The sequence below is a fragment of the Pieris brassicae genome, chromosome 6 (assembly GCF_905147105.1).
Source record: "Pieris brassicae chromosome 6, ilPieBrab1.1, whole genome shotgun sequence".
In the NCBI taxonomy this organism is placed as follows: Eukaryota; Metazoa; Arthropoda; class Insecta; order Lepidoptera; family Pieridae; genus Pieris; species Pieris brassicae.
Window position 1 is genome coordinate 16249486 of NC_059670.1, and position 23730 is coordinate 16273215.

Consider the following 23730-nt stretch of genomic DNA (forward strand, 5'->3'; position numbering starts at 1 on the left):
ATGACAGCCGACAACCAAAAATGACATGATTATGAATTTCGATTACAACTCTCGAGAATAAAATTGTTGTTATATTTTATTTGTAATTCCATGATGTCCTGAAAATAACAAAAGTATAACGAGTAAAAGTTATATTTGGAGAAGTATTTTGTACAAAACATACAAATCGTGCGTGAAGTGCCTAGGTTTCTTTGTCTAACATGTGTAGTGTTAGCATAACATTCAACAGTTAATTAAAACGTTATAATTTTCTCACATCAATATTCTGGAAATGATTTCTTCAGTAGTAAGTTAACGTGTATCAAAAATGTCCGAATACGATCTTCAGTTTCAAGAGGATCTGGAAAAGGCGCAGGCTCTGAGTTTAGAAAGTCTTGCATTGGAACAGTTTCGAAGGCAAAAGCATTTAGCTAGTTCAGGTAACTGACGTAATTCTTTTTATTTCTGATATGATACGTAGATACAACGTAATTCGTACAATATCTTTATTCTGTTAAGATTAAGTAATTGCTACGCTTATATTTCATTGTTTATCTACTGCTACTGCCACAATGATGTTATTAAACAAGTTGTAAGTGTAACTAACTTTGTTCATTAATTTACTAGTAACCATTGAAATACCAAGATGATTTACAACAAAATATTGTGAATTAAAGATACTATTGATCCAGTTCTTAAGTGTTTAAAGAAGTTATGTAGCAAGCAAAAATATTGTGTATTTCTCTAGACATAAAAAAATATTTTGTATAGTATATAGAAAATTTAGTTAATATATAGAATGTAGTAATAATTACTTTTTTAAACATTATGCTAGTGACTTATTTTTTACATTTTTTAAACATTTCTGATTAAGTGTTATCTAACTCTAAATCAAACATATATTATTTTAATCTCAAGGCTTGTTTGCTGAGCAACTGTGTCGGTCAATATACATTGCATCATTCTAGAGAATTCTGTGGCTTCAAAAATAATAGTATCAAAAAACAATATTAGCAATCAAACATATATTATTTAAATCTCAACACCTTGTTTGCTGAGCAACTATGTCGGTCAATATACATTTCATAATTTTAGAGGATTCTGTGGCTGCAAAAACAAAAGTATCATAAAAAATATAAGCCAGTTAGCATGTAGAGAATTGAGTGTATTACAAATTGATAACAAGGCTATCAATCTGAGAGGAAGTGAGATCGCTGACCTCATATTACAAAACTGTATATAGGTTAAATCTACATCTTTGCCTGGATACTTGCTATAGTAGTTTTTAAAAGCTGTAATAGAAACTTAACATCTAATACTTGTGTTTAATGCCTTGATGATAAAATTAAAGTACTATTGGGATATAAAGATTTCTATCCCTTTTTGCTCCTACTTTAAGCTTAATTTTCTGTCTTCAGATTCTTTTCCCACAGTTTTTGCACTGGAGCATCATAAAATTAAATAATAAATTGGTTACCTTTTTGTACTACAAGGGTTTGAGAGCTTTATGTTTCCTGTGAATATTATATGGATGTCTGGAAGTTCAATTTGAATTAATTTCATTTGTTCAGTAGCAGATGATGTGCAAAGTATTCTTATATTATTATTAAGTATTATTTGTAATTGTTACATTTAAATCACATAACTAATCTTTGTATATAAAGAATTCCATCTATTATATAGTGCATCTTATTTTTCAAGAAGTCTTGAAAATGTATATACAATTTTCTTATCCTATGCAGCTAGATAATATGCAAATGAAAAGGTATATACAATTGCTGGATACAGTACTATACAGTTTGTATTGGAAACATAAAACATAACTGTATCAAGTTGATATTGGTTCATTAAAATCTATAAAATAAACAATAACTTTTTTTACTTATATACCATACATAAATCTAATATTGATAAAAATTATCGAAAATTATCGGTTGATACGCATTATCATACAGATAATGTGCAAGACGCGGGGAATGCTACTATACGTCGCAAGGAGGACTGTGAAGGACCACTACCGGCATTGCCACCTCCGCCACGGAAACCACCACGACGTACTTCCAGCACTGAGAGCGCTAGGTACGTGCGACCTTTGAAGTACCATATTATAATGAGTAAAGTTCCATAACGCCTAAATAGGGCTTCATACGCCATACCATCTGTTATATTGATGTTATAAAACAGATTGATTTACATTGAAATTATTGTGTATCAAAGTCAAAAATCATTTATTCATATAGGTAACACAATGTACACTTATGAACTTCAAAAAAATAATACATTAAATGCTTAAGCGGAAGCGAAGAACTGGCAATAAACTCTCCGCCACTCTTTTTAATCGCCAAATTTTTTTTATTGCATTACACAGCGTTTGTAAGGAGCTGCAACCATTACACCATGTTCCACGTGACATCTTAAGTAATAAATAATAATAAAATAAATTAAAAACAAAGATTTGTCTCAGATTGTCAAAGATCCTCTATCAGCAGGAGGCATGGTGAAATAGGAGCACGCACTTACATTCTCGTGGAAACAACACGCAAATACTTAGTATGCCCGTGGAAACAGGTTCAGGAGTAGTTGTAAAGGAACGTGTTAATATATTTGAATACTAAATATTTTCGAAACTGCATTTCATATAAATAGTAAATAAAAACTGTATCCTACGTATTCTTTGTCCTATTCCATTTTGACGTTATTGAAAAACAAATATCCCTAGCAAAGAAATGTTTTTATAATCAGAAAAACTTATTAAAATGTATTACCAACATCAGAATTACTCAGTTATGTCACACATTTGTTCTGGCTACAAGGTTATTTATAATTTTAATAGAAATACCAGCAAATTCTTGAAATATTTTTTCTCTTCTAAAGGTCGACTGGCACAAGTCCTACAAGAATTGAGAGCAAAGACCTGATATCATTTACCAGCCCTACAAGTAAAACCGCACCAAAGGACTCTCATGCGTACCTCAAGGATTATATTGACCAGATTTCAAAGTATGTATTAATTTACTTAAAATATTTCGAATATGTAGAAATAAAGTGGTATGTTATGTTTTGTCCAATTACCTACATTATAACATAGTATAAAATTATTTTCCACAGTTGGTAATGATCTTCCATTTTACAAGTCTCCATAGCTGTGTAAATGATACTTTGACGTATAAAAGCTAGACTAGACATAATTAACTAAACAAAATAAGAACAATGTTCGAAACTAGTTTTACTAAAGAGCTATACTATATAAAGAGTATATTGTATTAAGAGAGTTATATTATATTATATAAAGAGCTATATATATATATAGCGAAGTGACCACTTTCACTTTTCTGAAAAGCATTCATACATATGTATATGATTCATTAAAATGTATGCACATGAATTCCTTTCCGAAATTATTATTATTTATGTTTTCAGATTGGGTCAGCAAACAGAAGAATTAACAATTTCAACCCCCGAACAAGCCACAATGAATAATCAGTATAATCAAAGGCCGGGCTACAATTATCCACCTAGTAGCCAGTACCCTTACAATTACCCAACTCCGTACATGCCGGTACCTCCATATCCTCCGTCTACACCTTATGGCATGCCTGCCGCATACCCCTACTACCCAGTGCAAGAAATTCCACCTCCATATGTGCCCCAAGCTCCCCAACCCCCAATCTATGCACCAACAGTACCATATACTCAGACACGAATGGCCGCTCCATATATTCCATATCAGTCTCAATATAATTACAACACAACTAATATGATAACAAGACCGACACGGCCAATTTACCCACAATTAAGTCAAATGCACACATACCCCACACAAAAACCGGCACAAAAAGTCGAAATTGAAAATAATAATACACAAGTCAACGATCAAAAGGCTCGGAATTCGGAGGTCAGCGTTGAGGTAGGTCAAAGTTAAATTCGTCTTGTATGAAATGCTATAAATATTTTTTTAAAGAATTTTACTTTCAATAAAACTTTATTCTCCATTCCTAGATTAAAATATCGCCTATAACAGGTCTTTTCAGCAATATTATTGCGACTTCTGGGTGAAGTTATGCTGGGGAATTTAAATATTTACGATTTTAAAAGATTTTGTGGTTGGTCAACAGCATCTCAAATGTCAAGCGATACAATCATTCGTTTTGTTTTCAACAGCACATAACCGGGCAACCCCTATATATATCCCTTTGATTTATTTATTTATATAAAATTAGCATTGCATCCAAATAAAATAATGTAGGCAAAACAAGTAATAAAGCAAATAAATAAATCTCTTACCATAGACACATGACTTATTTCTTATAAAATTAGCTTGGGGTGAGAATTTAAAACCAAAATCTGTCAGAACAGTACCTTGATCCCTCCACAAAAGCAAACAAACGAAACGCGCGCTATTTCCGAACCAATTCGACTTTGGGTCCTTCGAGAAAATAGAGCGTAAAAATTCTTACAAGGCCGGCAACACACATGTGCGCCTTCTGGCATTAAGAGTGTTCCGCTATCACTTAACAGCAAGCGTTTCTCCTGCCCGTTTGCCCCCAGTTATAAAAAAAACCAGCTCAGCAATTTTTTATACATATCGGCATTAATATGTAAGCACTGTAAAAGATATCTGGAACTTTAGTTAATGAGATTGTTTTCTCATAGACAAACGAAGCAGTGGACACAGTAGGCAGTTTACCGAAATCCCAGAACTTGATAGACTTCGGACTGAAGCCGCAAGGTAGCGTAAGAGTCAGTGTGCTCGAGGCCTTTGACCCGCTTTTAACTGAGCAAAATCATTCGGGTGAGTGGGATCATCTCATTATCCATGGCGTAGAATTTTAATTAAAAAAATAAAATAAAAATTACTTTAATTGACTCAAAAAACATTACATTTTGTACTTGCATTCTAAGGTTGTTTACATACAATAGGCAACGAAACATTGAGATACAGTTTTTACTTAGTCTTTTCTTTTCAGTTTAATTTCGTAGTTAAAGGTGTAAATTAAATTAATTCAAAGATTTGCAGAGAGTAGAGTGTTTTTGTTTTCTTAGAATATTTCTTTTAGTCTTATTTTCCATTAAACACTTTAGCCATTTCAGTATTTGTCAAATAGTTTGTTAAACTAAATTTCCTCGAACTGTAAGTCTTAAAATATTTTTTTGGGTTGCCATCGTCTTAATTTGGGAACAACTCATTTACCACGCTTGTACTGTCCTAATGTCATGGTTAGCTTTCATTTAAATAATTTGTGTTTCAAGCAATTTGGTAGTGTTATTTTATGTTCTGTACTAATCATAGATTTCATCTGGTTTTGTGTTAGAAATTTTTGTGTACTGTTTTTGTGTTGTATGTCAATCAACAGATTAGACTGTTGTCTACAACTTGAGTTCAAGTTGTCAAGTAACAATTTGAGTTCTTTCTATATTGTATATTGTGTTGTCGATAATTTATCCACAATTATCATAAAAATTTAGTTTTTTTAACAATAATTTAGTTGCTACCATAAGCTTCATTGCAAGACTTCAACAAATTGCAAATTGAAATCACATATTTTCTTTGTGTTAAGATTCATTTTACAATACACAATAAGGCTTGATTTGAAGGTTATGGTACCATTGATGATATTATAAAAGTAAAAGCTTTTTTTGAATTTTAATTCTCTACAGACTACGCAGCAGGTAGTCCGTCGTCGAGCGTACGTAGCGTGTACGAAGATTACGATCCGTTGGATTTCTTGTATGGAGAGACGGTACTACGAGAAGCCCCGATATATGGGACCATAAATAAAAAAGAAATGTTGCCATCACCACCTCCAAAATCAATTCCAAGTGTTGCTCCAACAGTTAAACGACCGACTACGGTAAAGAGAAATGCAATTTAAAGTGATGTTATGCGTTACAGGTCCATCTAAAACAGACTGTATTTACGTCTTAATAGATCAGCCTTCTGCCATCCGAACTGATAATCATATTATATTCTTTCTTCTTCTGGTTCACTATCTCGGACTATACACATCTTTATATATATAATTTTACTGTACGTGTGTATGTCTTTGAACTCCTCTTAAACGGCTTGACCGATTTGAATAATTTTTTTTGTATGCGTTTGGGTGGCGCCTCGGATGGTTTAGATTTACAAATTAGGCCGGCAGATGGCGCTGAAGTCGATAATTTCATACTTTGTTAAATATCCTAATCGCTTTAAATATCACGGAGGACAACGTCTGGCGGATTCGCTAGTATGTAAATATATATATTTAGATGTGATTTACAACGTTTTCTGTATAAAATATTATTCACTGTTACAAGTCCATGTGTTCATAGGAACTGTAACGATCTGGGTTTTATTACATGAATGTTAGCCATGTACTACTGAACTACCGTCTGGAATTTCATTATTTTTATTCAGTGAAAAGAAATAGTTTTTTGTCCTGTGTAGACAAATGCAGACATCTAGCAAATAGTAAAGGTTTCATATTTTAAACCGTAATAAAAAGAAATAAAGTTCAAATTGGATTTTATTTCAGAATAAGCTATACGACTGTATAGAGAAGATACACACAAGGAATTACGACAGCGAGCACAAGGCGTTTTTGAAAATGGTCTTAGATGTTAGAAGTAAGTGTTTCTGTATAGGCTTTTGATTTTCTTTTGTGTTTGTTGATTATTTAGTTCAAATTATATATTTTTTTAACTTTTGGTGCCACTTTATTGTTAAATAAGATATTGGTATAACTATATCGGCATAAAGGCGTATCGATGCATACCTAGTTTTTATATAACATGAAGTATGTTATATAATATGATATAATGATACTGCAATTAATTGAACCAAATATGTATAATATGTCGTAATCCGTATGGAATTTTCAAAGACGTCATTAGTCGTATCGTGTTCTTAAACGAAATCACACCACAAATGAAATAATGTTTTACAGAAAAGTTTGTACACACCGATGAGAAAACCAACCCAGGGCATGTGATAGCCGGACGCTCGGGTGGCAAATACCCGCCCAATACCAGTATAAAGATTCTAGTCTATAACTCACACACAGATGAACCCATCACATTCACTTCTGATGGTATGTATGAAATCTTTTCGGGAAACTAAATTAGGGAAAAATTAATTTTCTTAATATGAAAACCTCAAGTACACACGTAAACGAATTTAATATTAATTCTCATTGAATGAACGCAATTATAGATGATCTTTTCAATTAATATAATTTCTTTAGTCGCATACATTAAGTCGACACACTGTATACAAAAGTACCTCATGTAAGTACTCTCTGGTACAATTGTGCTTCCGCTGTGATAAAAAGAGAATTTATTCTATTTTCAGCGGAGTCAACAGTAGATCATGTAATCCTTACAGTAGTGTGTTCTCTTGATGAAGATATTCGAGAGGATATGTCAGGATATATGCTAAGGGTATGTTATAATACTCAAAATATAATAATAAATACTAGTAAATAATTAGTCTTGGTGCCTATTGTATATATACTCACGCCATATTGTTTTTTTCGAATAAATATTCTTTGGTAGTTTAAGTATGTGTTAGATATATATACATATATATATATATATATAGTTAGAGATATTAATTTGTAGCTAGCCTATGTTGACAATGTTAAACCGTTAAACCACTAGATTAACCAAAGGCGGGTAGCTCTAAATTGTTCCAAATTTAAATAATATATAATATCCTAGGTATGGGGTGCCAAAGAATACTTAACGCCGGGTAGTTCACTAAGCGAGTACGATTATATACGTGAATGTGTACGCTTAGAAAAGGACGTACGTCTGTGCTTAAGTGAGGGGAAAGATACGTCACTAGCAAGGACAGAAAGAGATGACGCGAAGGACACGCATCTGACTTTAGATGATTTGATACCAGTACAAGGAGCGACGCTTGTGTTGACGTTTGATAATTTGTCTATTCTGCTAGGTAGGTGTATTATTTTACATTAAAAAAAGACTATTGATTATAGACAGTGTATTTTCTATGCATTTTTTCATAATCGAAGAGCTTGAGTGAAGTATAAATCGTTAATTAAAACTCTACATTCGTGTACTCATTTAGGATGTGTTCTATATTTGATAAAATCACTTTTTAAAGAATTTAAAAAAATCTAATTAAAAACAATCAAACATAGAATGCAACTAAATTCCCAACCCAGCTGACTGACATTCTAATAGATAACTGTTACATTTTATTTTGGAAGACCTAATGCCTTGTATGTCGCTTGTAGAGGTGGCAGATTGTCCTTAGTCGATTAATATAACTATGAGTTTAAAATTTAATAAAGATTTATGCCAAAGTCTAATGCCATAACTACGTTTCAGAGACCTTAGAAGGAGAATTATCCCGGGCAGTAGGTGTTGTAGGCGCTGAAGGCTGTTGTTCGCCAAATGGCGTGTTTCAAGCCGTCAAAGCTATATGCGCACTCGCAGGTGGACTTGAAACGTTGCATGTCACGCATACGTTGAACGCGTTCGCTCAAGCTTGTACTGCACAGGTATGGGTCTGTGAAAAACCAAAAACTGAATTCTTAAAGGCAGGCAAGGAACTCGCTAGAGACACCCCCTTCTGACACTGTGAAATAAAAAAAAAATTGTTTTATTGTTTTTTTTGTCATAGTAATTTGTAGGTGATGGTGATATGCCCGAAAATCCGCATTCAATCTCGAAAACACACATATCTTAAAACGAATACGAATGAGTTCCTTTGATCTGATATCGAACACAAAAAAATATTTACTTTAAGTTTCATTGATTGTAATAGTCGTTAATTATTTTTACTATGAAATATTTTTCTCTGCGTTATATTTGTGATTGACACCATAAAGTGTGTTCAGATTCAGAGTAGGATCATTAAGTAGGAAGCATTTAGATATATCTTCGGAGCATATTAACATTAGGAAAATTTTGTGTCTTGCCTAAATTATTGCTTATTGTATAGACAACTTCGTATCCAGCAAAATATCCTAGAAAAGTTTCTCCTAGAAGCGTTTAATTTTTTTAAAGGTAACAGGCGCAGTGCGTCCTGAAATCCAGTCAGACAACGGTCCCTACTGTTCTGTGTCTGTACGTGCGGCCAACGTGCGCGAAACGCTCGTACAACAGTGTGTGCGCGTTCGGGATGCTGTTAGAGGATTGTTGGCACTCTATACTAGGAGCAGTTTGTTGGACTTTAGATTACCAGATTCTCCTATAATGACGCCTGATCCGTCAAGTAAGTTACATTTCATTTTGTAATTATATTGTACGTGATACTTTTTAACCCTTCGATCGAAATATTACGTTGTTGTGTAGAAAATTTGTTTCTAGGCAAGACAAGTTGAGTGAGACTAAACAAATTAACAAAAAAATTGCTACAGAAATTCAGACCCTGATGTGTTGTTTTAAAGCAAATTTTCCTTTGGCAAAAAGTAATATTTTACATAGATTAAAGAAACAAAAACAAGCCGTTCTCGGTCCGATCCCGGTCTGTTAACTAAATAAAAAACAAAGTGTGCATTCATACTACACGCAACAGTCAAGTTCCGGTTAAATCCAAAATAATTTTCGTATATACGAAAAATATTTCACCAAACCAAGAAAAAATTGGTTAAGAAAACACTTTTTGAACGGATTGAAGCTATTTATTATTATTGAAAACTTGTAATTATTTACATAATTTTAATTTTTTTGTTAACGTTTCGCGTGCTTTACAGCGTGCTTGGTCACCGTGACTAAAGACAAAAGGTGTTGAATGTCAAAAGTATCACAGCTGCAGAGAAAGTTGTGTTATCTGTATTTATTTCCCCGGAGTTGGTATCGACTAAAAGATGACTCACGGTGTCCTTCAAAAAGTGTTTTCTTAATGTCTAAAAGCTATTTTAACAAAACACAAAAAAATGGTTTCCAATTATCCGAGTTGTCTCCCATTTATATTTGAACATTTTAGTGACCAAACTTTCCTAGGTCATTAAAAATATTCTATACAATGAAAACACACAATTTTTTTCATAATGAATATTTTTTTGTAGAAGCCGTCCCAGCAGATACAATAACAGAAACGACATTATTCTGTATCGAAGCAGTGCATTGTCTACCCCACTGCTGGAATCATGACGAATTCCTATTTCATGCACAAATATACTACGGCACGAGACCTCTCAAGACCTTACACCTCACTCACACCTCTGGAATCGAAAACGGCGGCTTTTATCCGCGCATCATATTTGATATATGGTAAGTAATAAGATTAAAAAAATATGTGTTTAATCATATAAACCCTGCTAATTTTAGTTAAAGAAATATAATTTTCTAATCTTCTACCATAAATTCATGATAATACGGTAAGAGCGCATGTGTCACAGTTGTTCAGTTTACTTACTCTGTGCTTTTACGGAACTGACGTCATAGTCAGCCCGGAGGGGATCGTGTCGAAGTAGGGAAAAGTTTATAAAAACAAGCTGCGCTGGCGCACCCGGGTTTCTGGCCGAGCTACGCTCGCCAAAACAGCCCGAGCTGAGCCGTAAAGGCCCTTAAGGCCAACAGCGAGATCCCATTTTAAAAAAAAGCACCCGGGTTAATTACTAAAATTTTAAAGTGAATATTGAATCAGTGAAGAAAAATGTAAACATAAGTGCCCAACTGAAGTAATTCCAATACTACTGACATCAAGTTAACAATAGTAATGGTTTGACTAAAATAGTAAATTCTAATTCTTATACATAGCGTACAGCGCCGGCTTCGCAATACGGGTTTTTTTTTATTGAACGGCCAGCAGGCTCACCTGATGTTAAGTGATACCGCCGCCCATGGACACTCTCAATGCCAGAGGGCTCGCGAGTGCTTTGCTGGCCTTTTAAGAATTAGTAAAATTATTTTATTAAACATGTGGTGTCACGGATATTTGTGTAGATGTTGATGTGTTTTATAAAACTGTATTAAATAATTTTGCTCTATTGTAAGTAGATACCGAAGTGTATGCGTTATAGGGAGTTTTATTGGTATTTTTCACATATTGGATTACATTTTCGAACTTTAGTAATATTTCACATTTCATAGGTCTATGTTCATCAGAGAAAATGATTGGTAATATTAGTATGATTATTTAATTATAGTAAGTGTAGTAACATCTGATTTGCAAATAATTACAAATATTTTTGTAAAATATTTGACTAAATTATTGACTTAATTTTTTTTTTTTACATTTTATAACTTTGATGAGTATTTTCGGCCGGACACACGTTGTCGACTTCTGGCCTGAGACGCGCCAATTTCCTTACAATGTACCAGCAAGCGTTGTGATTTTCCAGCTTAAAAGGCCTTCGCATTTCAGGTTAAACATGGAAGACATGCCAATCTATTCCCTTCCTCGTGAATCGCGTCTAGTTCTGACGTTATACGGTCGTACGCAGCGGACGGACTCGCACGAGCCAGACGCGAACACGCACGTACAAGAAGGCAGCGCAGTGGGGGATGTACAATATGTACAAACGGAACTAGGATGGGCGGCTATACAGATGTTTGACTATGATGGGTGAGGCTAATCTTCTACCATAAATTACTACAATAATAAATAATAATAATCTTAATATATATAAATCTCCTGTCACGATGTTTGTCCGCGATGGACTCCAAAGCTACTTAACCGATTTTAAATTAAATTGGCACACCATGAGTCTGGTCCAACTTAAGAGATAGGATAGCTTAGATCTTTAATTATAGTCGCAATTTTATTTTATTGCAAATTATTTGTCTATAATTCATTGACAGTCACAATTATCTGTTAACTCCGAAAGATTCTAACAGATGTCGATACTTTTCGACTGGATTGAGTAAGTAATCAATAGATGGCACTGCTATGGTAAACCGACAAACGTGTCATATAAGCTACAATTCAATATCATGCTTACCACGTGTTATTGAGGCTAAAGTATAAATTAAATTTATTTTGTAGTAAACGAAATAGCGTGAAATTCAATTATTTCTATTTTTTTAATTTTTGGTGTTAGCATAGCCACGTGCTACTTAGACCGAACTGTAAATCAAATTCAAATTATAGCGAAATTATTCTTTCGTGTCACGGTATTAAGGCCAACTAAAACCACATAAAGGAGAAACGAAGTTCGAAGTTCGGCAGCTAGTTATATATATATTTTAGTTCTATATATTAAGTTTGATCATTGATCAATCACTTAATCGGTTAGAATTAGATTAAGAGAGCATTGCTAAATCTTGTAAAATACATATAATACCGTTTTCCAGCATGTTAATGTCAGGCAGCTACGTGCTTCCCTTGTGGCCCAGCTGCTGCGATAGAAGGCTCGGCCCGGCCCCGCATCCCGCCGCCTCACCCCCCTCGCCCTACCCTCTTCTCAATATCGGTTAGTATATCGGATTTTTTTTTGTTGGAATACTGGATAAAATAAATCAATGGCGCTACAACCTTTTAGGTCTGGGCCTCAGATTTCTGTATCTGGTTCATGATCGTTTGTGAATTGAATAGGCAATCAGCCTTCTGTACCTAACACACACCGTCGAGTTTTTGGGTCTAAGGCTAAGGTTTCCTCACGATGTTTTTCTTCACCGTTCGAGCTAATGTTAAATGCGCATATAGAAAGAAAATCTATTGGTGCACAGCCGGGGATCGAACCTATGACCTCAGGGATGTGAGTCGCACGCTGAAGCCACTAGGCCAACACTGCTGTGGCTACTGGACTACTGGATACTGATTATATTAACTGCTTGCTAGTTAAGTACAATGATCACGTTACAAATATAAATTTGTAGTAATTAAATATTTTGATTTTTCATATTAGGGACTAACTCACTCCAAACGACTAACCTTGCTGTTAATATTCTTTTGAATTTCTTAAACGGGATTATTTTTGTTTGTTTGTGATAAACAGGAACATTTTGCTTTAATTTCACATATAATATGGAGCAAAATAAGAGTACTTCTATACATTTCAGAAATCCCTTCATACAACCGCTTGGGTGTGAAATGGGTGGAAGCAGAGGAGAAATCCATATCAGTCAAGGATTTACCATCGTTTGAGTCCCTGGACGGTCACACTCAGTCGCAGTTGCTCCATCTGACTGAACAGGGAGCTTATCAGAGGATGCCCATCGAATGTAGGGAGGTGAGGACACTGTAATTTATTTATTTCTTTACATTTCGTTACTTTATGCAAGAACATACATATAAAAATCTGGTTACATAAGTTATTAGCAACGGGCGGCCTTATCGCCAAGAAGATATTTCTTCCAGGCAACCCTAGTATAGTACAATAAAAAAGAAACACTTACAAATACTATACTTATAATTTTGTATAAATCTTAAAATTGTATCTTATTAATAAAGCTACACAGTTGCATTTCCCCCTAAAATTCCATTATATTTACAAAATTTTAATTATAGTTCCGTTAAGTAGTTATAATGTTGAAACTAGTTTAGATTTTTGAGTATGAATTGAAAAAAATAAAGAAGAAGATGAAAAAAGAAACATTTTTTAGATAATGTGGGAAAAAAGGCAGTATTTAGTGGAGCTCCCTGGAGCCTTGCCACTGGTTTTATTAGCTGCGACCAACTGGGCAGGAGAACAAAGAGCTCAATTGATAGGTCTGATGCAGTTGTGGGAGAAACCATCACCACTTAACGCGATGCATCTTCTTCTACCTTGGTAAGCCTAAAATATTTATCTAGAAATCACTTTTATTGGATTTATTACTTTAAGTTTCAAAACATCGTATGATATAATACAAATCGTGTTTACCTAGACATATTAATAAAAGGTAAGCAAGCAAGATTACAACGAAATTACTAGAAAAACCGAGTTTATTTCATGAATGCGCTGTTATTATTGGTAATTTGTATATTTACGGCGTACAAAATCAACAATCCTAGGATTTTATTAAACAATATTTTAAATTCTCTTTTACTAAAGTTTCTTTCAAATCTGAAGTCAAGTTAAGTGGCGGTGTTGTTGATTTTTTTCCTACTATAAAGTTCACAAAGAGTGCGACTTTACATGTATTACAAGCCGATACAATAATTATGGCTAGTAAGTAATATTATGTTGACTTAATTTACTACAATACTAATGAATAGCTTAAAGTAAGGTAATGTTAATTAACAGACTTTTAAAAAGAAAAATTAATCACACCGCTACAACCTTTTTGGGTCTGGATCTCAGAATTCTGTATCTGTTTCATGATCTTTTGTTACTGTGAAACTAATAGACAAGTAGGTGATCAGCCTTATGTGTCTGACGCACGCCGTTGACTTTTTGGGTCTAAGGCAAGCCGGTTTCCTCATGATGTTTTCCTTCACGGTTCGAGCGAATGATTAACATAGAAAGAAAGTCCATTGGAGCACAGCCGGGAATCGAACTTACGACTTCAGGGATGCTAGTCGCACGCTGAAGCTACTCTACCAACACTGCTCAAAAAAATATAACAGAAATCTACAAAAGAAACCTTTTGTCTTCAGTCACCGTGACCTATTGTCTGAAACGAGATATGTGATATTACAATTTATGAGTGTGGAAAACTAAAGGCCTCATTTTGGCTTCAAGTGTTGCTAACATTTAGTTTACGCTTCTAATTATTTAATTCTGTATCTGTTTCATGATCTTTTGTTACTGTGAAACTAATAGACAAGTAGGTGATCAGCCTTATGTGCCTGACGCACGCCGTTGACTTTTTGGGTCTAAGGCAAGCCGGTTTCCTCACGATGTTTTCCTTCACGGTTCGAGCGAATGATTAACATAGAAAGAAAGTCCATTGGAGCACAGCCGAGAATCGAACTTACGACTTCAGGGATGCTAGTCGCACGCTGAAGCTACTCTACCAACACTGCTCAAAAAAATATAACAGAAATATTAAGACTTGAAACAAAACACTTTTTTACCGGATTGAAGCTATGTATTATTTATAATTATTTTACATAATTTTAAATTTTTTCCGACTTTTCGCATGCTTTACAGCGTGCCTGCAAAAACCCGTCATCTTTTAGTCGATATCAACTCCGGGGAAATAAATACAGATAATACAACTTTCTCTACTGCTGTGATACTTTTTGACATTCAACACCTTTTGTCTTCAGTCACCGTGACCTATTGTCTGAAACGAGATATGTGATATTACAATTTATGAGTGTGGAAAACTAAAGGCCTCATTTTGGCTTCAAGTGTTGCTAACATTTAGTTTACGCTTCTAATTATTTACTTAACTAATGATTAATTTATATTTTCAGTTTCCCAGATCTGGCAGTTCGCAAATTAGCCGGTGAGATGATACAAGGCATGTCTGACGATGATTTTATAAGAGTTCTACCACAACTTGCGCAGGCACTTCGTTACGAGACGTACGAGTGTAGTACTTTAGCTGGTAAATATTCACTTTGCTATGAAAACGGATATAAAATTAATATCTTTTACCGAGTGATTTATGATTTCACGCTTATATAAATAAAATTTTATTCGTTGTATTAGACAATTATAAAAAAATATTTTTGGGACCCAATGAGGTAAAATGTAAAGAAATTACCCAATTTCCAAATATTTATATAATAGTTATATAATTGATAAATAAAATAATACAGTTTTGCATATTATTGTTAAGTTTTGTTTGACAATTTATTACTAAGTATTAATTGGTCTGGTGTACACGAAATAATTGTATTAAAAATAATCAATAAATTTTTATATAGGTTACTTAATGTAAACTTCAAAACGTGATTAAAAAAATTATTGGTTCTAAATTTACTTACTAAATTCTCCGTTACTCTTAAAAGGTTTTTTTTACAAAATGTTTGTAAGCTTCTGCAACTATTACTAGACGTATGAAGTTCCTATTATGCTAGTTCTTTATTTATTTTAAACACGTTGAGTTATATAATATGATATACAAAATTGTATGGGAATTGTATTAAAAAAGGATAACTACCCCATTGTTTTCAGAGGTACTATTATCAAGAGCTTTGTCGTCACCAGGAATCGCACACAAACTGTTTTGGCTTTTGGTACACTCGTTACCTAATGTGCCACAGGTAATGACAAGCACTTATTTAATATTGTTTTAATTAAAAAATATTTTATAATTTATTTTTAATTAAATTTTTTCGGAGAGAAAATTTTCTTTAGTTTGTCATTGAATCTAATTTCTATGCCATGTTTATCTAAACTTATAAATACATAATATTTACTTTCAGGCATCAAGTGAAGAGTTTTTGGGGATAAGTCTAGAAGAGAACGGTAGTGATAGTGAATCTCCAGACGCAAGTATCACAAGTGCTTGGAGATACAGGATGGTGCTGAAAGCTTTGCTTGCTGTTTGTGGAGACGCACTTAGGGACACCCTGTTGAGGCAGCAGATGCTTGTTAAGGTAATGAAAAGAAGATTGCACTGTCGTTGTTTTGAGCTATCATTATTAATATACAATTCACGTACACCGGCACGTACGTACATAATTTATGTCCTTCGAGCCGGAACATAATTTTTTTAGAATTTTGTATGAAAGAGATGATTATATTTTTCTATGAGATAAACGGATTAGACGCCTGTTACAGCGTTAGTGCAACCATGTTTGTTTCTAAATGTAAAGTTACGATTTAAATACTTTGAACGTGAACATGATTTATAAAAGTTTGACTGGTCTTGGAAACGATTGACGGACGTGACCTAATTGGGGGCCGCCAGATCAAATATTGCATAAGCAATATAATAATCAATTTAACTGACATGTGTAATAATTATTCAAAAAAATATATTTTCAGAATGTATCAGAAGTAGCGATGTCAGTAAAATGCGCCAAAGAAAACCTTAGACAGCGAGCTTTATATATGGGAGGAGAAAAACTGGCGACATTTTTGCGTCAAGAACCTGCTGCATTGCCTTTCGCATTACATCGCTATGTTCACGATATTGATATTAAGTGAGTATTGATATAACTTTTAGTAGAATTTTTTGTAATTTTTAGTTTGTAATTTAGTGTTTTTTATTTACACCATAATAACAAAGGAGTGAATACAGTGCGAAAAATTATGAAATGGTCTTATCGCTAAAAGCAGTTTTGCAGATAATTCAGTTTTAAAAAATACAAACAACAATTAACATTGTTAATACTGCAATAATATAATTACTTTCATTTTACAACAAAAAATATTATTATTTTCATTTTTAATATGTTCAAAAGAAGTTCTTAATAATTATAGTATTTTCATTCATGTAATGGCAACACTCTTTAAGTCCATTAGTTGGTTGTCATTAAACGGAGTTTATTTCACAATACTTCGAACATAAATGTCATGTTCTGGTAATTTAAATTTCATTGCTGCAATAGACTTTATTATATTAACATATTAGTGCACTAGCCAATTTGTATGTGTATAACTATAATTAGTGTTGCCATAATTATAGTTAATATCGCCCACAGACAACCTTTTTATTGGTATATCTCGATATAGAGATCCCATCTCTTGGATAGTTCAGAGCGAGTGGACCTGGAAGAGCAATGTTGGCCGAGTGGCTCCAGCGTGCGACTCTCATCCCTGAGGTCGTAGGTTCTATCCCCGGCTGCGCATCAAAGGACTTTCCTTCTATGTGCTCAGTTACAATTCCCTTGAACATTGAAGGAAAACATCATGAGGAAATCGGCTTGCCGTCGACACAAACAGTCGACGGCATGCGCTGAAGGCTGATCACCTACTTGCCTATTAGATTAAAAAATTATCATGAAACAGATTCAGAGAAATCTGAGGCCCAGACCTTAAAAGGTTGTAGCGCCATTGATTTTTTTTATACAGAGTGATCCTATGCTAAGATAAATAATATAATGATAATTCCAGGTCGTGTTCGTACTTCTCATCCAACACGTTGCCATTAAAAATCAACTTCATCGGTGTGGACAACGCAGTTGTACCTGCCATGTTTAAGGTGGGTTTTGAAATTACAAAAAAAAATATGAAAAAAAAAGCCAAATATTTTTTACAAATACACGTGTGAAACTTAAATGATGATCGTAACTTAACCAACTTTGGGAGCGTTCAAGTATTACGTCACGCAATTTTTTGAGATTCTTGCCATGAAACGAACCGTAACGTTTTCTGTATCCAATAGTAAAACGTTTCGTGACCACGCCCAGTGACTCTTTATACCTAAAACTTACCATTATGTGGTGTAAAGTACTGAAAAGTCGAATATAATATTAACGCGTAATTCAATTCCCGCCAGGCATCGTAACGTGCACGAGGACTCCCCCCCCCCCCCATCAAAATTCGTTATGTACTTGAACGCTCCGTTATGCAACGGCACGAATTTGATTGAACTTTTTTTTAAATAAAAAGCAAAGAAGCTTCGAAGAAGCTTTTGTAATCGTTGACATAATAAAATATTTAAATATATTTATAATAGTGTTACAGTTTAAAAGCTGTTTAAATAGTATTCGTGTAGTATTGAAAATATTTCAAATCTTTTTTTCAGGTCGGCGATGATCTCAGACAAGATGCGTTAGTGTTACAAGTGATCAAAGTGATGGATAGTCTGTGGCTTAACGCAGGTCTCGATCTCAGGATTGTCACATTTCAAGCGCTTCCTACCAGTAATAAAAGAGGTTTGTATATTATGTTAAATAACCCTATCTCAAAAACGTATTATATGACACGGGAAGCCAAACTATGTGATGAATCGCGATTATAACCTACTTTATCCTTTTTACAATTAATGTACATAACAATAATAATAAGCCTTTATTCCACATCTTTGACATACATTTGATAAAAAAAGATAAATTTATAGTTTTACTAAGATGCAGCCCCTGTCCGGGAGAAGCCTCCTCCAACTTTTTCCACCCTAATTTATTTTTTGCCATCGTCATCCAATTTCTACCTTCTCGATCCCGTCGTCCATTCGGTTACTGCTCTAGACCATCTGTCATCTGTACAACGGGCTACGTGGCCTGCCCATCTCCATTTAAGTTTAAGGGCATACTGCTCAGCATCAATAATATTGGTTTTAACAACATACACAACAACAAAGTGAATATATAGAAACATAAAAGTGAATATATAGAATATTCACTTTTATGTTTGTCGCGTAATTTAATTCCGAGAATACTTGGCTTTTGTTTTGTTTTTGAAAATCCAAGCTTGTGTAAGGCATCTTCCATATGTAAGGCAAGGCAGCAGGCAAGAATCCACTATATTTTTCTTTAACTTAATTAAATGTACATAACCGTGACAATTTAAAGCTCAAAAAAACTAATTTATGGATAACCTTGTGTAAAGTCGGTTTTCCGACGAAAGTTGAAGATGACAACGTCATAAGAAAATACTGATGGAATGGTTGTATTGTTTAAAAGAAATTTTAATTTTTATTTGTTTGGTAGTAGATATTTTGTATGGATATAGAGAAGTACGTAAATGGAAATCACAATTGAACTGATCAACTTACATTTATTAAAAAATATTCGTATTTTAGGCCGATTGTGCCTTTTTGTCGCTCGTTTCGCACTCTCGCTTGCACTTCAAGCCTTAAATGGAACGCCTCAGAGCGAGGTAACGCCGCATGAGTCATGTTTTTTCGTGCGTGCAGCCGGCTCCATCGAATTATAAGACGTCAAAAAATATTATTTTCTTTTCAAATATTGCATTATAATGAACTAAAATATTTAAAGCTTATCGGTATCGTGCAATTCATACAATCTGTCCCGTTAATTAAAATTTGAATAGTAAAAAAAATATTCAGATTTTACTTGAACGCATGAGCTCAGTTAACATAATTATTTATTCTTCGTACGTATTATCTTCCAGGGATGATAGAAATTGTATCAGAAGCGGAAACATTACGCGCGATACAAACGGAATGGGGGCTCACGGGCTCGTTCAAGGACAAGCCCATAGCTGAGTGGCTCGCAAAGCACAACCCATCGGAGCTTGAGTACCAAAGGGCTAGAGATAATTTTACTGGTAATTTTTATTATAGTAATAGAAAACGTGTAAACTATGTGCTAAGAAATAAGGTTTGATACTTAGGTATAGATCACCGCAAACTTCTTGAGCATTACACAAGGAAGGGGGGGGGGGGCATGTTTGCATCGTACACAGCGCGGGACACAAACGTCAACTGATTTACCAATCACGCGATCGTACGTCACTCTCCTGCCACCGCGCATTACACAAGTGACACCTAAAAATCGCTTCTGCGCAAGGACATTTGTTCAAGATGTTTGCCGATATCTATATTATATTTAAAACATAAATGTTCCAATTTTTTTTACTATTATATTACCTTACTTATTTGGTACGGTATCTAAAACTACTAGTATCGGTAAAACCGTAGAATTCTGACAGCTATCATTTTTTGACATGTGACAGATTATAAACCTTTTTGGCCGGGAATATTTTTCAATTTCAGTACGAGTCTGAACATCTAAGTCCATACATACATTTTATTTGTCAGTGAAGGTATCTATTTTATTTAGCGCTCCACATTAAAAATGGATTTACGGCGAGTTATAATTACGTCACTTTTCATCACAAACAGTAAAAAACGCGATGTGACAGCTAACATTTTATTTTTTAGGTTGGATTTAATAGGCAGCGATGCCAGCAAAAGAATAAAATAAAGTAATTAAAGTTAATTCGATATATTTTTCATGTTATCCATAAATTGTTATTTTTGTATTAGGTTACTTGAGTAGGTTAATATTAAGATTTACATTTTTGTAGGTAAAGCATAAAAATAGCGTAGCATTTTATTTATTTTTTGCCGTCAAATGGGTCAAATTTTCTTTTATTCGGTGAAGAACTTTTTTAGTAGCAACAATTATGAAATGTCAGAATTCTATGGAATGAACATTCAGATTATAGGTTAAAAAATACTACTAAAATAACGCGAGACAATCAGACTTTCAACGTACAATAAGCGGCGTTGCTATAAATCAACGACAAAAAAAAATTTGTTCAACTAAATGACTACAAATTTAAATTACTGCCAGTTTTCAAACGGGCATGAATTGGTAAGAAAATCTACGCGATTCTTTTTATAGTCTATCAAATAAATGTTATCGAAAATTTCAGCTTCGTGTGCCGGGTACAGTGTGGCTACGTATTTACTGGGCATATGTGACAGGCACAACGATAATATCATGTTGAAGACGTCAGGACACCTCTTCCATATTGATTTTGGGAAGTTTCTCGGCGATGCGCAGATGTTTGGAAACTTTAAACGGTGTTTACATTTATTTGCCTTTACATTAATAATGTTAAGTAATTGTAAATAAGTAATGTTAAATAATATTTTCTGGAATACATTTATTCTATATAAAACTAGACTAATCAAGTATGTACAGGTGTTAAATTAAATAAAGTCACAATACCCTTTATAATGCATCTAGATAGAAACAATTGCTAGGTGTAAAATTATCTAAAATAGAAAAGTCTTTGACAGTCCTCAAATTAATGAAACTATACAAACGGTCTTTCTATATAGATACTTTTTAACAATTAAGCTATACCAAGGTAGACGTAGCGGTTACAGTACCAGAATTGTTAATGTAATTTATTGTTTAGTTCTATATATAGAATAACCAGTTCTCTGTTCTTAGTTTAGCAAGCAATTTATTAGAGCAAATGACAAAAGGAAATTTTATCCAATTGAGTTATTTTTTTTTTAATGTATCTCAATATTGTAATTTTCCAGTGACCGGGCACCTTTTGTATTAACTCACGACATGGCGTACGTAATTAATGGCGGAGATCGGCCCACGCAGCGCTTCCAGCATTTCGTGGAATTGTGCTGTATGGCTTTCAATATAGTGCGAGCACATCACGATCATATACTGGATCTTTTCGCTTTGGTAAGCCTTTTTTTGTTTTTTTTTTCCAACATGATTGGATCACAAATATTTAATATTATTTGACACCTGGAAGGAGCTCTCGGTTAAAGTTTTCTTTTATGGAAAATTAATTATTAGATATACGAAAATTTTAAGATATAAAAAGAATATCGATGATATAATTATTTCAAATTACAATCAAACAGTTCACTGATAACGATAGAATATCATAAAAATGTAATTAACAGCAGGTCAAAATTCATAAGGTAATTGGTGATATATTGACTCCGCTGCACAAATGTAAAACCTTATTTTAAAAGCTGTCAAACATTTTTTCCATATATGTCAAACAGATGGCGATGTCAGGCGTGACAGGCGTCACGAGCACGGCCGTAAACTACGTGCGAAGTGCGTTGTTGCCCGCCGCCACCAACGCTGAGGCCGCGGCTGCCTTCGCCAGACTCATACATTCCTCGCTCAAGAGCAAGTACGTATAATCTATAAGTTGCTATATTTAAATTAACTAAGCTAGTTGAAAACTCACCTATACACTGTATATGTGAAACTTACTAAAAATCTAATCCTCCACGGTCATATATCTAGGTGGAATTATTAAGCATGATGTTTTAATGTCAAAAGTCGAAAAACATTTATTCATATAGGTAACACAATGTACACTTATGAGCGTCAAAAAATATACATTAAATGACTCTAAATTTACATTTACTGCCAGTTCTCAAATCAAGGGCGTAGACCGGACAAGAAGAACTGGTAAAAACTCTGGCACTCTTTTTAATCGCCAAGTTTTTTTTTTGTTTTTCTTTTTGTATTTTTTTTATTCTTGGTAAGTCCTATACACCAATAAAATAACTTGTGCCTTGACGCCCTTCTCATGGTTCGTTAACATTGGGAAAGGTTTATACCAATACAATTTGATTGACAAAAGAAAACACACGTTTTCTATTTGTAAATAATAATTCTGTCTGTTTTTTCCTGATTCAGGCGTATTTATAACGATTTTCCAAGATTTATATTAGAATTACACCAATTATTTTTTATTTAGATTTACACCAATCAACTTCTTCCTACACAATTTGGCGCAATTGCGTGCGAGTGGAGACCAGGGGACTAACACTTCGGAATTACTGTCCTTCATGCCGAGAACTTATTCGTAAGTTATTTAATATTTTATTAAATGTGTAATAATATTGTTTCAGGAATTCTTTATAGTTTTCGATAATTTCATACGTGTCGTCAACAAATAATAATAATGATGATTGCTTTTGGATATAATTTTTATAGATGATTTCTTGGTACAGACTTAGATGTTATACGTAGACACTTGTGCCCGGAGAATATGTACTTTCTTTCTTACTTAAAAAATATATTTATACATTAAATACTATGAATGTAAGTAGTCATATTAAGATGTGTATGGTGGGTGGTGATTTATTTCTAAACAACATACTATGTTCTCCATTTTAAATCTTACTAAATAATCAAATTATATCTTAATCTTCTATAAATAATATTTTTACTGACACAGTAATGGAACGTTCAAGTATTACGTCACACAATTTTTTGGAGATTCTTGACCCTTGACTATATCCAATAGTAAAACGTTTCGTGATCACCCCCAGTGACACTTTATACCTAAAATTTACCATTATGTGGTGTAAAGTACTGAAAAGTCGAATAATAAAATAATATTATCAATAACACGTAATTTAATTCCCGACCCGCATCGTACCGTTTTACAAGAAGAAATTCATAAATTCCTTACGCCCCTAAATTCCTTACGTAATACTTGAACGCTCCCTAAGACTTAGAGTTGATGAAATACAAAATAGAATTTACGTCAATTTATCAACCCTCTCACATAAATAAAAATTTTAATTTCGTTAAGTATATTTAAGCATGATATT

At 33.7% G+C, this 23730-nt stretch overlaps 1 protein-coding gene across 2 annotated transcripts in view; it reads left to right on the top strand.

Annotated features, from left to right (window-relative positions):
• Window positions 1-52: 52 nt before the first annotated feature.
• The window catches only part of LOC123711500 (phosphatidylinositol 4-phosphate 3-kinase C2 domain-containing subunit alpha), a 31227-nt gene continuing 7549 nt past the window's right edge, over window positions 53-23730 (top strand). The window contains exons 1-28 of one of the 2 annotated variants that reach the window (XM_045664122.1): window positions 53-419; window positions 1935-2058; window positions 2854-2979; window positions 3400-3886; window positions 4633-4771; window positions 5638-5831; window positions 6498-6588; window positions 6909-7052; window positions 7313-7401; window positions 7681-7918; window positions 8317-8489; window positions 8998-9205; window positions 10002-10206; window positions 11303-11503; window positions 12232-12350; window positions 12940-13109; window positions 13483-13649; window positions 15224-15357; window positions 15930-16018; window positions 16181-16354; window positions 16746-16903; window positions 17817-17904; window positions 18451-18580; window positions 19779-19934; window positions 21048-21198; window positions 21670-21826; window positions 22159-22292; window positions 22869-22976. In XM_045664122.1, coding sequence (XP_045520078.1) covers window positions 308-419; window positions 1935-2058; window positions 2854-2979; window positions 3400-3886; window positions 4633-4771; window positions 5638-5831; window positions 6498-6588; window positions 6909-7052; window positions 7313-7401; window positions 7681-7918; window positions 8317-8489; window positions 8998-9205; window positions 10002-10206; window positions 11303-11503; window positions 12232-12350; window positions 12940-13109; window positions 13483-13649; window positions 15224-15357; window positions 15930-16018; window positions 16181-16354; window positions 16746-16903; window positions 17817-17904; window positions 18451-18580; window positions 19779-19934; window positions 21048-21198; window positions 21670-21826; window positions 22159-22292; window positions 22869-22976 — 4466 coding nt within the window. In that variant the 5' untranslated portion in view covers window positions 53-307. The remainder of the gene's footprint in view (window positions 420-1934; window positions 2059-2853; window positions 2980-3399; window positions 3887-4632; window positions 4772-5637; window positions 5832-6497; window positions 6589-6908; window positions 7053-7312; window positions 7402-7680; window positions 7919-8316; window positions 8490-8997; window positions 9206-10001; window positions 10207-11302; window positions 11504-12231; window positions 12351-12939; window positions 13110-13482; window positions 13650-15223; window positions 15358-15929; window positions 16019-16180; window positions 16355-16745; window positions 16904-17816; window positions 17905-18450; window positions 18581-19778; window positions 19935-21047; window positions 21199-21669; window positions 21827-22158; window positions 22293-22868; window positions 22977-23730) is intronic. The other variant, XM_045664123.1, reaches the window with a different exon arrangement.